The 14666-nt window shown below is 41.8% G+C and overlaps 1 protein-coding gene across 2 annotated transcripts in view; it reads left to right on the plus strand.

Moving 5' to 3' along the window:
* The window catches only part of KCNH1 (potassium voltage-gated channel subfamily H member 1), a 179516-nt gene that overhangs the window by 2941 nt on the left and 161909 nt on the right, over nt 1-14666 (plus strand). For both annotated transcript variants that reach the window (XM_082755628.1, XM_082755629.1), the window contains exons 2-3: nt 8717-8840; nt 9087-9193. In XM_082755628.1, the coding sequence (XP_082611754.1) occupies nt 8717-8840; nt 9087-9193 (231 nt within the window). The remainder of the gene's footprint in view (nt 1-8716; nt 8841-9086; nt 9194-14666) is intronic.

A 14666-nucleotide genomic window follows, 5' to 3' on the forward strand; every position in this document is an offset into this window, starting at 1 on the left:
GAGCCCGTGCCATAAAACAGTGCAGTACGTAAAGAATTGCTAGCCTCTGATGGTTACTGCTAATGTGATATTAATGTTTTTCTTGGGTAATGTAATACACCCCCAGTACACAAGCACTATAACAATAACAGTTATAATCTTGGTTCATGGCCAAGGCACCGAATTCAAACGGCGTGGCATGTTATAGAGAGAACTGATTTTGTGATATTCTAATGTTTTATCAATAACTGGAGGCAAAAATACTTTTATGTTTACATAAATAGCAGCTGGAATCTGCAGTCCTTCCTTGGTGCATGAGAATTTAGTGCATGTAAGGATGGCAAAAGAGAGCAGCCCTGTGTTTCCATGGCCTAGGAATTTCAGTGGAAGTCACAGATACTTTTCTGATTTATTGACAAAACAAGGAGGTTGGAAGAAGGGGAGGCTTGAGGGCGTAAGGCTTGTGCGGGTTTAGTCTTGCTTCCCCTGGGAGCACCCTAAGGAGAGACCAGGTGTGGAAGCAAACCTGCGCTCTTTGATGGGGAATGGAGTGAGTCCCCTGGAGAGGGAAAGAAAAAAGCACCCTGAGACACAAATCCTGAGAGTAACAGGTATTTCCATGATTTACAGCATTACTTCCACTGGAGACTGTAAAGTCCCAGTACAATAAACATTCTGCAACCTGGGCCTGCTAACCTTGTACCGCTGCCCGAGACCTGGGAGAGAAATTAACTTCATTATAAACAGCCCTGGAACTGAACAACCTGTTTTTGTGTTCAGTCAGAGACAAATGGGATGGAATCTATGACAGAATGAAGAACAAAAAGGAGTTTTATTTTCGTATTTTTGCACTTTAGCACAATGTTTATTTAAATGAAATGTTTGCAAAGGATCCTTAACCTGACGGCACTGTTTCTGCTGCAGCCTGGCCCTGCTGCTTGCCTCCGGGTCTGAACCCATGAGCCTGGAGGAGGAGACACGGCTGCAGCTCATCTGATTTGGGTCTAGAAGAAGTGCAGGCATGCTGCCCCAATGGCAGGGTTTACTAGCTTAGGTGTTAGCCTGTTCACTTCCAGACTCTGAGCTGTTACATTGGAAGGGTACGTATGTATGGACATGACATGTTCTGCATCGCTCTTCTGCGTGTGATGTGCCCAGGGTAGTCTTGTCCTTGGTATCACTGGGCTGCCTTACACTGCCACAACACCTTTGGTAAATAGCGTCAGGCATTGAGAAAGTATTTTCATTCTGAGAACAGGAGTGCTGCAGTTGAAATAAGGAAGCATAGTTTTGGGGTGGAGCAGGTTTTTCTGTTTCCTTCTGATAGAATATGTTTGGTTTCCTGCCAGTTCATAAATTTCCATAATCTACAATGAGTCCTCAAGCAACACGAGGTGAAATTCATTCTTTCCAGAGGACCAGCTCGGAAGCCTTGTGCTGCAGGTAAATTATGTCCCAGTGTGAGCTAGTGAGGTTCTGTTGAGTAGGGAAATGTAATGCAGTGACTTTTCAGACAAAAGTACTGAAATGGACAAACTTAACTGGGTGCAGGGAAGAGCAATATTGAGGCTTTCCTAATGAGTGTCTTGAATAGGTTAAGCTATCCTAATTGTCAAGGCTCCCAAACGAGCTGGTTTGGAAGCCTGGAGCAGATCTCCAGGAGGCTTTCTCCTGCATGCTCTCAGTTAAAGGCTCATCTATTTTCCTGACCTCAGTGGGTTAACTTCGACATAAAAAATGTCAGTGGAATAGATGGGTCTGCAGAGAGGCTACTCCTCTTACCTCGTACAGAAAGCTCTTTGCCAAAGCCAAACCTTGCAAAAGATAGCTGCAAAACTGCTGGGTAAGATGGTGGTGTATGTACAGAGTGGCGTTAGCTTCTGTTGCTTCTCTTGCCTTTACTACAGCTTGCCCTGGGCAAAGAAAAGTGAATGTTATCCTCTACAAATCTGGTATCCAGTGGTTGAACTCGAGTTTGTGCCCTTTCATATCTAATCCTACAAGACTGCATATCCAAGGTTTCATGTAAAAACACATGAGTGCCGTCTGTCTGTTGGCACTGATTAAAACAAGACATCGAGATGTACAAGCAGCAAACCCTCAACAACTGCAAGGGAAAAACTTGTAGGTTCTGTTAAGGACATTTTCCAAAACTGAGAATGAAACAAAAGAAAGGAGTTTGTTTCTTCTTGATCTTCCTTCTTTTCTAACTTACCAGTTATGGAGGCACCTTTATTTTCATCCACGCTGTTGTACAACTGGTCGGTACATCAATATGTCTACTGACTATTGGAATTTTTTTTTTCCTTGTTACAACTTGAGTTGATTATAAAATGTTTCTTTGCTAGCTGTTATTAGGCCAGAAGCTCCTAAATTTGTGAGCACATCTTTATGCGTTTGGAAATGCATTTACAACCAGATTTCCTTAAAATGACTTTTATAGATAGTAAGAAAAAAAAAAGTACAACACAGAGATGATAGATAATGTGTTTTAAAATTAATGTTCTGAAAGCTCAAGAAGTTCTACTGTGATAATTCAACGTATCAATCCATTTCTGCATTAAATCCTAGAACAAGGTCGTAAAACAAATCTTAATGAAACCCATTCATTGGAGAATTTGTTAATGCATTTTTGTAACTCGTATAGCTAAAAGTGAGCAGGGAGTTAGGTCTTGTCAAATGCTTTTAAGGCTCTTGATGGCTGTAGCTATAATCAATAAATCAAAGGGCTTTTTTAAACTGATGTAAGACCCCTATAATTGATGCAACCAAATCATGCTTTTCCCTGGATTTCTTTTAAGATCAAACTGGAGGGGGAAAACCTGACCAATTAAGCAGTGAAGTTGTGCTGTTAAACAGTATTTTGAATGGAGCAGTGCATGACTTTTACAGCTGAAGAACTTTCTAATTACTGAACATTATCTCATGCTAACGTCACATTTGTCTTTTTTTTTTAATATTTTTTTTTCAGTATGGTCAGTACTTCAGAGATAGGCAAAGAACAATGCTGTGCATAAATTACATATGACAGCTTCTGTGCACTTCCCATTTCAGCTATTCATCTTCCATTTTTCTTCTCTAATTTCTCTTTTTTTTTTAATAATACAGATAATTAGAAGATTTTACAGCTACTAGTGTTGGTAGGATGTATTATTCTTTTCAGTTTAAACTTTTCTTGTGGTAGAGGCATACAGCAAAATACTATAATAAGGCATAATAATAAATTTTGAGATGGAACTGGCACTTTTTTATCTACACTGCTGGCTGAAATTGGCATTCATTTTCTGTAATGATTCAAAGTGAGTCACTTGAAGTTGTTGTTTTAGTTGGTGTCTCTCTGTCATTTGTAGTAAGTATGATGAAATACGTTTTTTAATAATTCTTTTCAGCCTGTACTTGCAGTATGCTCTTCATACAGTGAGTCTTCTCTCTCTCTCTCTCTTTTTTTTTCTCTAAAATAAATATTTTGTTATAAATATCTTCTATAAAACATGTAAACTAAAATGAACTTATCTATAGGGCTTTGTAATATGTTGTTTTGTATTAGAGTGATGATATGGTTTAAAATAGTTTGGTCTCAGTGTTAAGGATGTACAATTTTGAGGCATCCATACCATTATTCTATAGAGAAATCATTTTTTAATAGGATATTAAAAACAAAAAATTAGGAAATGAATGCTAGGAGGTACTGAGTGAATGTATGTATGCATGTAACATCGTTGACTTCCATAGCAGTATGTGGGTGGAAGAGCAGGATTTTGTCCTATTACTTTTATTCTACTAAGTGAATAGTTTTTTGGTCCCTTGAGCAGCTTTGTACTTTCTTTGAATGCAGGTACAGCACTTGTGTTAAGGTGCAAATTTGGTTGAGTCTTGTGTATTTGTCCCTGAAGTGTGAGCCTTGGATCATGTAGGTGCAAAGAAAGGATTGAATAAGTGGTGGAAATGCTTTTCATTTTGACTTAATTTGTACTAATCGAGGGCCGTATTTTGACCTCAGAAGTTACATTTGAACAACATAAGTAGTCTCTGTGACTAAGTGCTGCTTCTTTTTTTTTTTTTTTTTCAAAAGTTAAGACTAAACACGAACAATACACACATACCTTTCCTTTGCAAACTGTTAAAGCAAAAACATTATATGTATGAGCTCTGTGGCTGTAGCAGTTTTGACAGGTGTACTTATAAGCAGCATTCTATTTCCATGCATTGGGTTCCTTACAAGAAACAAAACCAACTCTTTCTTTCCCATGTCAGAATGATACTACTGGTGATACAGGTCACAAGTTTGTAAATATCAGGATTGTTTGGAAACTTATCTGTCCCCCATACTTAAGTTTAAGCTGCTTGATGCCCAGCTAACAGAACAGTAACTAAGGAGGCTGTATCCCCTGCCTCTATCCCCAGTGGCCACAGATAGGGTAGCAACCTCTCCTCAGCGAGCTAGTCCTGACCAGCTGCCTCTGTGAGACGCCTCTTGTCCTCAGGTGTTTCGGAGCTTAGAGCTGATGGACAGTTTCCATTAAATAGAGCAGTGCAGAAAGCAACACAATTCTGTAGGTAGCAGGAGTTTTGGTGAGGCTGGGTGTTGTAGAGGGTTGCTGTCACTGCTGGTAAAGGAACCACGTTATTTAGAAAGATATTTTCTGGTTCTTCTGTGATGATGCATTTTGCAAGTGGAAGAAAGCGTGGGTTTTGTGACTGAGCAACATTCATCCTTACATTGTGGAAGGAGTTAAAATGCTGACCTGGGAAAACGCAGGTTAGAGAATATGAAGTGGGGCATTTCACAAAGTAGCCAGCCCTGCAGACCCTGGTCACAGAAGCTCTCCCTACTTCTGCAAGTGATTGTGCTGCCTGTGAGATGCTGCAGTTCGTACAGGTGTTTCTGCAGCAGGAGGTGCTTTGTGCTGTGCCTCTACATGTTTCTGTGCCTCCCAAGTGTCTGGCTCAGACTGTGCCAAACGCAGCACGAGCCAGAACCCCGCGCCTTATTTATATGCACTCAGACTCTCCATCTCTGAGTTCAACTTTTGTCAGGGCTGATAAGAGGAGCCAGTGAGGCTTGCAGCTTCTCCTTGGGCTGGGCAATACTGCTAACCTGATTGGCATTGTGTTAGAAACTGATTTCCCGGTAAGGGAGTCCTTTGAGTCCTTTCAGAGAGGTACCTCAAGTCACTAAATTGTTTGAATACCGCAGCTACTGCATGTGCATTTTATCCCATCTTTGAAGAGAATTTAGCAGTGGATTTCTCCTTCATGGTCTTCCTCGGACCAGCTCCTGGCCTAGCCTTGTTGACCCACTTGTGAGTACTGTAGAGGCCTTGCTCTGTGATGCTCCAAGAGTTCACCAGAGCATCCCTCGTGCTCGTTCTGCAACAAAGCCACAGCTGCTTCCTGGCCTCTGGGACCCTGTGTCCCTTCAGATAGAAAGGCAATATCTGCCTCAGTGGCTGTTATTTAATGTTTTCTTATGTTAGGAACAATTGTTTAGCAGATTATGAGCTGTCTCCAAGCAGCACGTTGTCAGGGATGTCAATGCAATTGAATGTAAATGATAGCAATGAGAACAGCCCTTCTACCTCCAGGTTATCTGTCAGAATAAACTATGCAGGGGAGTTGTAAGTGGGAGTCCTTGTTTTACGCTGTGTCTTGCCAACATTTGCACAGGCAAAACACCATTGTCTGAGAAGAAATTCAGGCGTGCTCTCCACGTAGGCACAGAACCACCTTTGTATCATTGTTTTGTCTTCAAAGAGATCTGGGAAGATGAGTGAGTAACTGGAAAGAAATTCCTGTTTGTGTCTGAGACCCCTTCTTTACTGTGTGGTGTGAGGGCAGAATCTGTCCCCTCCACACGCTGTGTGGACGCTGGGGCCTGTGAGGAAAAAGAAATGGGTACATGAGGTTGGGAAACCACTAGTACAGATTGTCACCCTCACAACAGTGTCGGGAACGAGGAATTGGTCACCATGAGCCTGGTATCTTCCCAAGGAAGGCAGGCAGAGAGTGGTGGCTTGGAAACCTCTTCCCTGGCCTAGCGGTTTAGGTGCTGCTGTGCTCCAGCTTCTCTTGGCGGCCTGGCTGCTGTGCTCACAGGGCAAATGGCTTCTCTGTAGGCTTCCAGAACACGGGGAGCTCTAGAGCGCTGGTCCTGCTTCAGTATTTACTTTGTGTGTTTGTGTCAAAGCAAGGTAAGACCTGGACCACAGACAGTGGGTCAAGGTACATGAAGTGGAAACTTGCTAGAAGTGAGACACTTAGTGAGCAGTCGAATCCTCAAAATATCTGACTTGCTCCTTGAATCGATAAGTGCACGCATTTCTGCTGTTGAAGCTTGATAGTTACATAAAGGTCTCTCAATGTGGTTGTAACTCTCATCTAAACCCAACCTGGATTCTTAGATGAAGCACTGTACTCCCACCCCCCTGGAAAGGCTCACCCAATATAGGCTAACAGGATTGCCTCATATGGATGCATAAAATACAGCAATCAAGCCACACTGACTTAAAAATTCATGTGGTGAGGATGTTAGCATACCTTCTCTTCAGCAGCTTGATGGTTATGGAGGCTGAGCTTTCACTTCCCTCAGGTAGCCCCACATCTCCTAGGAGAACACCCAAACTGCTAGGCTTTCAGGAGGGAGGGAAATGTATGCATGTTCTTTAAGCATCCTTTGGAAACTCTGGTGGTCCAAAAAATCAGGCTTCATTGGCCAAAAGGTAGGCGAGTGAGAATGTGATTCTTTAGCTCCTGCTGTAGTAGCAGAGAATCTTGGGTGTTATCCGTGAGAGCTGGCTTTACATAAAATCTGCAAGAAGTGGTCTTACGTTAAAATATTTGGCATCATAAGAACTACTAGAGAGGAAAAAACCTCAATCTTAAAATATGAGAGTTGGGCACCTAGGATCTAGGCTGTAGCAGTCTTGGCTTTCAGTGCTTAAATCCCCATGTGGACTTAGTGCCTTGCTTTTACCTGTAGAAAGGGGATATGAGCACTGTCCTACCTCATGGGCTCTCTGGTAAAAGTAGGATCTGCATGGTAATGGCCATCAGAAAAGTATGCTATATAGCGTTTCATAAAAAAAAAAAAAACCACAACACACCAACAACTGTGCTTATTTATCTAAAGACAATGTTGAGATCTAAGTGTGCAAGGAAGGTCTTTGCCTCAGTTAATAGAAACTCTTCAAGGAGCTCTTGAAGAAGGGGAGAGAAAGGTAAATTACCTTTTGAGAAGGAGATGGTGAGGACTGAATGCGTGAAATAATCAACACCATTCAGATCAGGGCAGAACACAACCTAAAATTTATATTTGCATATTTTTTTTTGTACTTCCTGATGAAAATGTAAAAATATCCTAACAGTGCAGTGCAGTGTTTATAATAGACACTCAAAAGCACTTGCTTTAGCAATGAGAAATGACTTGGCTTACTTATTCGTAGGAAGGGGTAAAAGACATGTATTGTTTCTGGAACAAAGTACTTCAACCAAGCAAAAACCATGGTATTTAGAAGAGGCTGTGAGAAACAAAGCAGTTAAAATGTCCTGAAGTTATACTACTGGTATATTTCACTCTAAAGAGTGTATAAAGATACACTTAATCTTGCTCATGGGATTGGGCAATGGATTTAGATAGCAACAGGAATGTTTTATTTAAACCCGCTTGAAGTTTGCAACAGGACAAAAATTTTTGCAAGAGGAAGTTAAAATAAACAAAACTCTTTGCAATTAATAGGTAAGAAGTCTTGTTTGTGTCTCTCAGTTGCAGGAACCATTGATGACAGCTATGTATATTTGAGCAGCTGGGGGCAGATCCTCAAAAGCAGATAGCATAGCGGACACCCTTAGAGACTACTCTTTGATATGAATGCCTTGAATCTCACGTGGCTGCCTATGCCTTCTGTCAAAAAGCTGGGGGGTCTCTGCAGCTGTGAGAGGAGCCGCCATCTCCTGCTCCTCCTGCATGTCAGTGCCCAGACACCAATGCTGCTGTCTGTCTTGGCACAGGTGTAGATAGTTGGTGTAAGCACAGGTGTAGCCAGTGCAGCAGAGAAGCAAGGTCTGGGCCTAGGATTGAGTATATTCATTGTTTGAGTGGAATATTAATCATAGAAAAGTAGCATTCAAAGAGCCAGTGAGAATGAAGGTTTGAATCCTGCTCTTTTTTTTTTTTTTTTTTTCCTTACTGGCTGAAACTCATTCTAGCTTGTACAGTGAACAGAAAGGTCTTTCTGCTGTTGTAAGTATGGAGCCTAGCTGTCTGGTGTCTAGTTTGGGGTGCTGTGCTATACACATCCTACCGGGAGTATTTGAGCTTGTGTGGCCACGAGTGAAGTTTGTATATGCTCAAATGAGAAATACCTCTTGTACTGTTTTGGCTGTGAAGAGGCTTCTCATTCGAACTCAAGTGTCATGGTGGATCAGTACATGTGGCACAGGGGGAACCAGTTTGATGAATCTGCCCATTCCGTAGTCAAGGAATGACTTTTACCGGCTTAACATCATGTGTTTTATTTGCATAAAATCAACCTCTTTGTCTGTGCATGAGTAATTAATATTTTCTTAAAATAAAAATTGATTTAAAGCAGGGAATAATCCTGTTGACTACATTCAGAATAGTATCTGGGAAAAAAACATGCAGGAACGGAAGCAATGAGGTTGGGATCCCAAAATGAGTCTTTCTACTGATGTAACCCTAGCCTTGTCTAATGTCTAACTGATGTGTTCTTTCAAACAGATACTAATTTTGTCTTGGGTAATGCCCAGATAGTGGATTGGCCCATTGTGTACAGCAACGATGGATTTTGCAAGCTATCAGGATATCACAGAGCAGAAGTTATGCAAAAAAGCAGCACCTGCAGGTATTTGGGAACAGATTTATTTTCTGTTAAATAGCTTGTAGTGTTGTGCTTCTTGGTTGAGGAAAACAGTAATCTGTTTATCCCAATTCTGTCTTTTATCTCCTGGGGCTGCATCTGTCAAATATGCTTTTCAGGTGAAACAAAATCAAAGAAGGGCTATTTCTAAATAGGTTCTTTTCACACTGTAAACAAATGGCTTTGTGTCTTTGTCTTGTATCTGACTTGAATTCCTTGCTTTATTTGCAGTTTTATGTATGGAGAGCTGACAGACAAAGATACAATTGACAAGGTCCGACAAACATTTGAGAACTATGAGATGAACTCCTTTGAAATCCTGATGTACAAGAAGAACAGTAAGTAGTTGATTGGTTTGTTTGTTAATGTAGGTGTGGAAAATTGTTTTAAATCGTAACACGAGCTACAAGTCTGCCAGCCCATAGTACTGTGTTTTATGTAGGGCTACATAAACCCCTGCTCTGCCAGTTGATCTACAAGGGAGAAATGAGAACATTAGGGGTGAAAGTCACTCATGGAGGCAGAGGAAGCTCTAATTTGTTCTGACCTTTAGAGCAATTCGTGTGTGATGATGATACTCAAGATTTCATTAGCAATGTTAATGTCCAAGCTAGGTTTATGCAAACGGTTATTCTTACAGAGAAGGTACTTTTAAATTTTTTCTCAATTTTGATTTAGCAAAACCAGTGTTTAGATGTGGCTTCATAATAAAAGGATGCCATATTTTGTTTTAGAAGCTGAACCACTTCCTTTTGAAGCCTTGTGATGAAACTGTCTTTGCTTTGGATAAAACTACTCGTTAACTGTAGCATGATTTTTTTTTCTAGGAATTTTAGTGTGTCTGTAACTCCACATGTCAGCAGATGAACTATTTGCCTCAAATTTGTTCCCCCACCCCATGACTATGGCATTGCAGTTATTTTCATCTACCCAACATGACCTGAAGTGCAAATTCACTGGTGTCTTCAGGCTGGCCAAATGTCAAGCTAGAAGGCTGTGTTCTGTTACTTTCATTTCGCTCTTAACATTTTTTTTTTCCTAACCATGAAACTGGTAGTGTCTGTGTACAAGGCAGGGTACCTTGCAGGAGCATCCTGCTAGCAACTTCTTCCCATTACTATGATGCTGTGATGATCAGTTTGATCAGTCTTGCTGTAGTGGGCTCGGGGTCTCTAACCAAAAAGTACAGCAATAATAGTAAGTATAACATAAACTGCTATGATGCAATTTTCAACAGTTAACCTAATTGCTACCTTATTCTTTGTCAGAAGGAACAGTTTTCTAAGGAAACATAATCCCACCTACTTTTGTGCATGCAGCCATTGGTCTTTCTGTTGAAATGACCAGCTAGTGATGATTGTGGAAGCAGTACCAAGGCACATGCAAAACAAGGAGCTGATCTGAGACAGCCAGTGTGGCTTCATCAAGGGCAAATCATGCCTGACCAATCTGGTGGCCTTGTATGTGACTGCATCAGTTGACAAGGGAAGACCAACGGATGTCATCTACCTGGACTTCTGCAAGGCCTTTGACATGGTTCCACATGACATCCTGATATCCAAATTGGAGAGAGATGAATTTGAAGGGTGGACCATTCAGTGGATAAGGAGCTGGCTTGATGGTCACTCCCAGAAAGTTGTAGGCAATGGCTCTATGTCTGGGCAGAGGCTGGTGGCAAGTGGTGTCCCTCAGGGGTCTGTCTTAGGACCTATACTGTTTAGTATCTTTATCAGTGGCATAGACAATGGGATTGAGTGCACCTCCAGCAAGTTTGCAGATGACACCAAGCTGAGTGGTGCAGTCGATACATCAGAAGGAAGGGATGCCACCCAAAGGGACCTGGGTAAGCTCAAGAAGTGGGACCATGTGAAACTAATGAGGTTCAAGAAGTCCAAGTGTGCAAAGTGCTGCACCTGGGTCAAGGCAATCCCAGACAGGAGAACAGACTGGGAGAAGAACTGAGAGCAGCCCTGCAGAGAAAGACTTGGGGGTTCTGGTGTACAAAAAGCTCAACATGAGCCAGCAGTGCGTGCTTGCAGTTCAGAAGGTGAACTGTGTCCTGGGCTGCATCAACAGAGGTGTGACCAGCAGGTTGAGGGAGGTGATTGTCCCCCTCTGCTCTGCCCTTGTGAGGCCCACTTGGAGTGCTGTGTCCAGGTCTGCAGCCCCAGGCACAAGAAGGATGTGGGAATGGTTTTAAACTAAAAGAGGGGAGATTTAGATGAGATGTTAGGAGGAAATTCTTCACTCGGAGGCTGGTGAGGCACTGGCACAGGCTGCCCAGAGAAGCTGTGGATGCCCCATCCCTGGAGGTGCTCAAGGCCAGGTGGATGGGGCCCTGGGCAACCTGATCTAGGGGTGGCATCTCAGGGGCATTGGAACTAGATGTTCTTTAAGGTCTCTTCCAACCCAAGCTGTTCTATGGTCATTGGAGTTTGGAGAGAGAACCACAGGGACTCAGGAAGCTAAGACAACATGTGTGTGCTGTAATGCTCATCTGTGGATGTGTGGAACTGCTTGTTTTCTATCAGAATTTGTTTGCTCTTTCAAGAGCTGGTGGTGCCAAAGTACAAGGAATTGGTTTCTCTCAACCTTTAGAGGAAAAAAGACATCCATAAGAGATTTTGTCTTCATCTCTTTTCTAGTCTTTTTATCCTGTTCAAAGCATCATGACCTGTGACACGATGTCATTGCTCAGGGCTTTTCTGGAGCACAGCTTTGCTAATCCAACTCATTAGAAAAGCTGCATGCACTGTCTGGATGGCCTTGCTTTATGCTTCATGCCCTTCAGTGCTACCCACCTCCAACGTTTACCTATTTCTTAGAGCTGATTTCTGTTCCTAGCTCAGTTAGTGGCTGTAGGGACATATGCAGCTCACCTCTATGCATCCAAAGCCAAGTAAATAAGCTGCAGTGTGGGATCTAGGAGGATGTGGAATTCTCTCTTAGCAGTGATTTGGCACCAAGAGGCTCTGCAGCTCCTCTTCTGTCATTGCTGCAGCATATGGCCTGTAGTACAGCCTGGGGCCTCTCCGTCTTTTACGCAGATTTAGAGCAAGGTAACAGTGGAGTGAGGAATATTTCCTGCCCCGCTGTGCGCTTCCCTGAGGAGAGGCGGCCTAGAACAAAGTCCAGCTGTGCAGGAGCTGTGTTGTGCGACATGCCAAAAAGCAGGGCTGCGATGGTTCTGCTACATACGTGGAGGGTCAGAGGCATGGGAAAAAGGAAAGCACAGAGCTTACTTTAAGTTTAACAAAACACAGTGCTCTTGTGTTTGTTAGACTTCCAGCTTTAAAGGTACCTTAACTACTGTTAGAGAAACTGACTAATAACACCAGAGAGCTGCAACTGAGTAGTACCAAAAAAGGGATGTCCTTGTGACTTATTCTGAGAAAGACCTCATCACAGAAAATACTGTCTTGTTTACCAGTCTTTTAGCACCCACACTGCTGCCTCCTTTGTCCTTGTGGTCACCTAACCTCTGCCTGAAACTATGGCAATTGCTTGCTTGGGCAATGAACATGATAGGTTTCAGTCTACTCTGAAGGCTTTGGAAAGAAATCTGAATTTTGTTAGGCATCTTTTTGCCTCCTTTTCCTTTTCCTTTTCCTTTTCCTTTTCCTTTTCCTTTTCCTTTTCCTTTTCCTTTTCCTTTTCCTTTTCCTTTTCCTTTTCCTTTTCCTTTTCCTTTTCCTTTTCCTTTTCCTTTTCCTTTTCCTTTTCCTTTTCCTTTTCCTTTTCCTTTTCCTTTTCCTTTTCCTTTTCCTTTTCCTTTTCCTTTTCCTTTTCCTTTTCCTTTTCCTTTTCCTTTTCCTTTTCCTTTTCCTTTTCCCTCTTTGTAGTCTTCACTTATTCCATTTTTCTTCAAATTAGCCAACAAATTAGCCAGGAAATAGATTTTTGTTGTTATTTACCTGTCCACTCCCTCCCTTTAAACTAACAGTTGTGGTAAATAGCAATTTTTTTCTTCCATTTTTGTACTGTTGAATTTTCAACAGCCTTTACATTTAATATACTTCTAGCTGTTTAACAATACAATATCTTCTTTCAGAAAAAAAAAAAAAAAAAAGGAAAATAAAGCACGAGTATCAAGTGAACCAGGTTGTTGTTACTGCAGGTTAATCTTCATCTTGTATCTTTATGAGCAAGAATCATCCCTCTCTTTCTGGATAACCATTACGTCCTGATCTTACACTCAACATGTCACCAATAGTTTGTGACATTCAGTAATGCTGCTAGAAACAACAGACATTTTTGACACTTTCCATGGTGGTCACCAAGTGCTGGCATTTACTTAGTTGTACTATAGGAGTGCTCCATCCAGATGTTGATACAGTATTCCACCAGCCTCATTGCAGATCACAGTATCAGGTATAGAAATAATGTAGCCTGTAGTATTCAGAAGAATTTTCTGCCTTCACAATGTTTGCATTTATGGCCATTCTCTCTATCCTGGTCTCCATGATTGCTTAGCAGATATGTGATGATTGTTGTTATTCTGTAGAAAAAATTGCTTCCTAGAAATGTGGTGCACCTTCAGGATAATTGGAAGCAATTGAAGCAAGCAGGTGCACAGCCACCAAGTTTTTGTCATTGCAGCCCTGGTGCCATCCCATTGCATTCGGTGGTGATTCATTGTCATACCTAGAAGGAGACAAAGCGAAAGCTTTATTTAATCTGGACTGCAAAACGACAGCAGATACGCTGACAGTAATTTCATGTGAGAGCTTCACTTCCATTGTCTGATTAGATGTGAGTGTCCTGTGACTCTGGAAGTATTGTTTATGTTTATATGGGAAAGACAAAACAATGCTGAGCCTCAGTGAAATCAGTGGAGTTATGCTAACTTACACCAAGGAAGGATAAAGCCTGATGTTTTAGAAAAGATTTTCCTGGTCTTAGTCATATCTTAACTTATTTGAACTGATGCAGCTTTGAAAGTGTAATTTCTCATGAGACTTTGAAAGCCATTTGTTAGGTTTTTGTACTTTACACTTGGCCTGATAAATAAAAATGGCTTAGTAAATTAAACTTAGACTTTCATTGCCTAGTTCCATATCTACAGCAAAGGGCTGGGTTACAAGCAGCACAAAGGCAGGCAGCTTCTAGATGCACTTGCTGCCATTACTGCAGAAGTAAATTTTGGTATAAATGGAAATTTACTTTCTTCCATCTGCCTCAGAAGAGGTGATGCCCATTCCAAATCTAAGCCCCTCTTCTCTGCATTATTCAGTCATGCTTCAGTGGAAGAAGATCAGAAGTAGGCTGAGAGCTAAATGCAATGCAGGCTTGAACAGCAGAGCAGGCTGACAAAGAATGGTTCTAGCTAGCACACTGGCCTTCGTTATCTTAATTTGCAGCTACACAGGGGAGGGTCTGTGAAATGGTGCATAAAATCCACACTGAGTTACAAAGAGGCTCCAAGTGTCCTCTGTTTGAGCAGAGATGTTCTTGTTGCTCATGGTCTACAGCAGTGCTGCAGAACCACCTTTTTAAAAATTATTATTTTTCCCTCAGGTATTTTCTCAAGGTGAGGCCAGTGGAAGCAGCAGCTGAAGGATGGGCTGCAGGTGATTCTTTTGCACGTTACAAAATGGTTCAGATAAGCAGCAGCTCTCACCATAACATGTGTACTCAGCAATGTCCTAAAGGCCGGGCCTCACTCCCAGTTTGAATTCAGGTTCAATTCCCTATTTTTCAGGGTTCTTGAATGCTTAAGAAATTGAATGCTACAAAGATTTTTTTTGGTTATTGTTTTTTTGTTGATTTTTTTAAACATGCCTCTTCTCTTTCCCCAACCTCCCTGACACA

This window comes from Aythya marila, assembly GCF_965140915.1.
Source record: "Aythya marila genome assembly, chromosome: 3".
NCBI lineage: Eukaryota > Metazoa > Chordata > Aves > Anseriformes > Anatidae > Aythya > Aythya marila.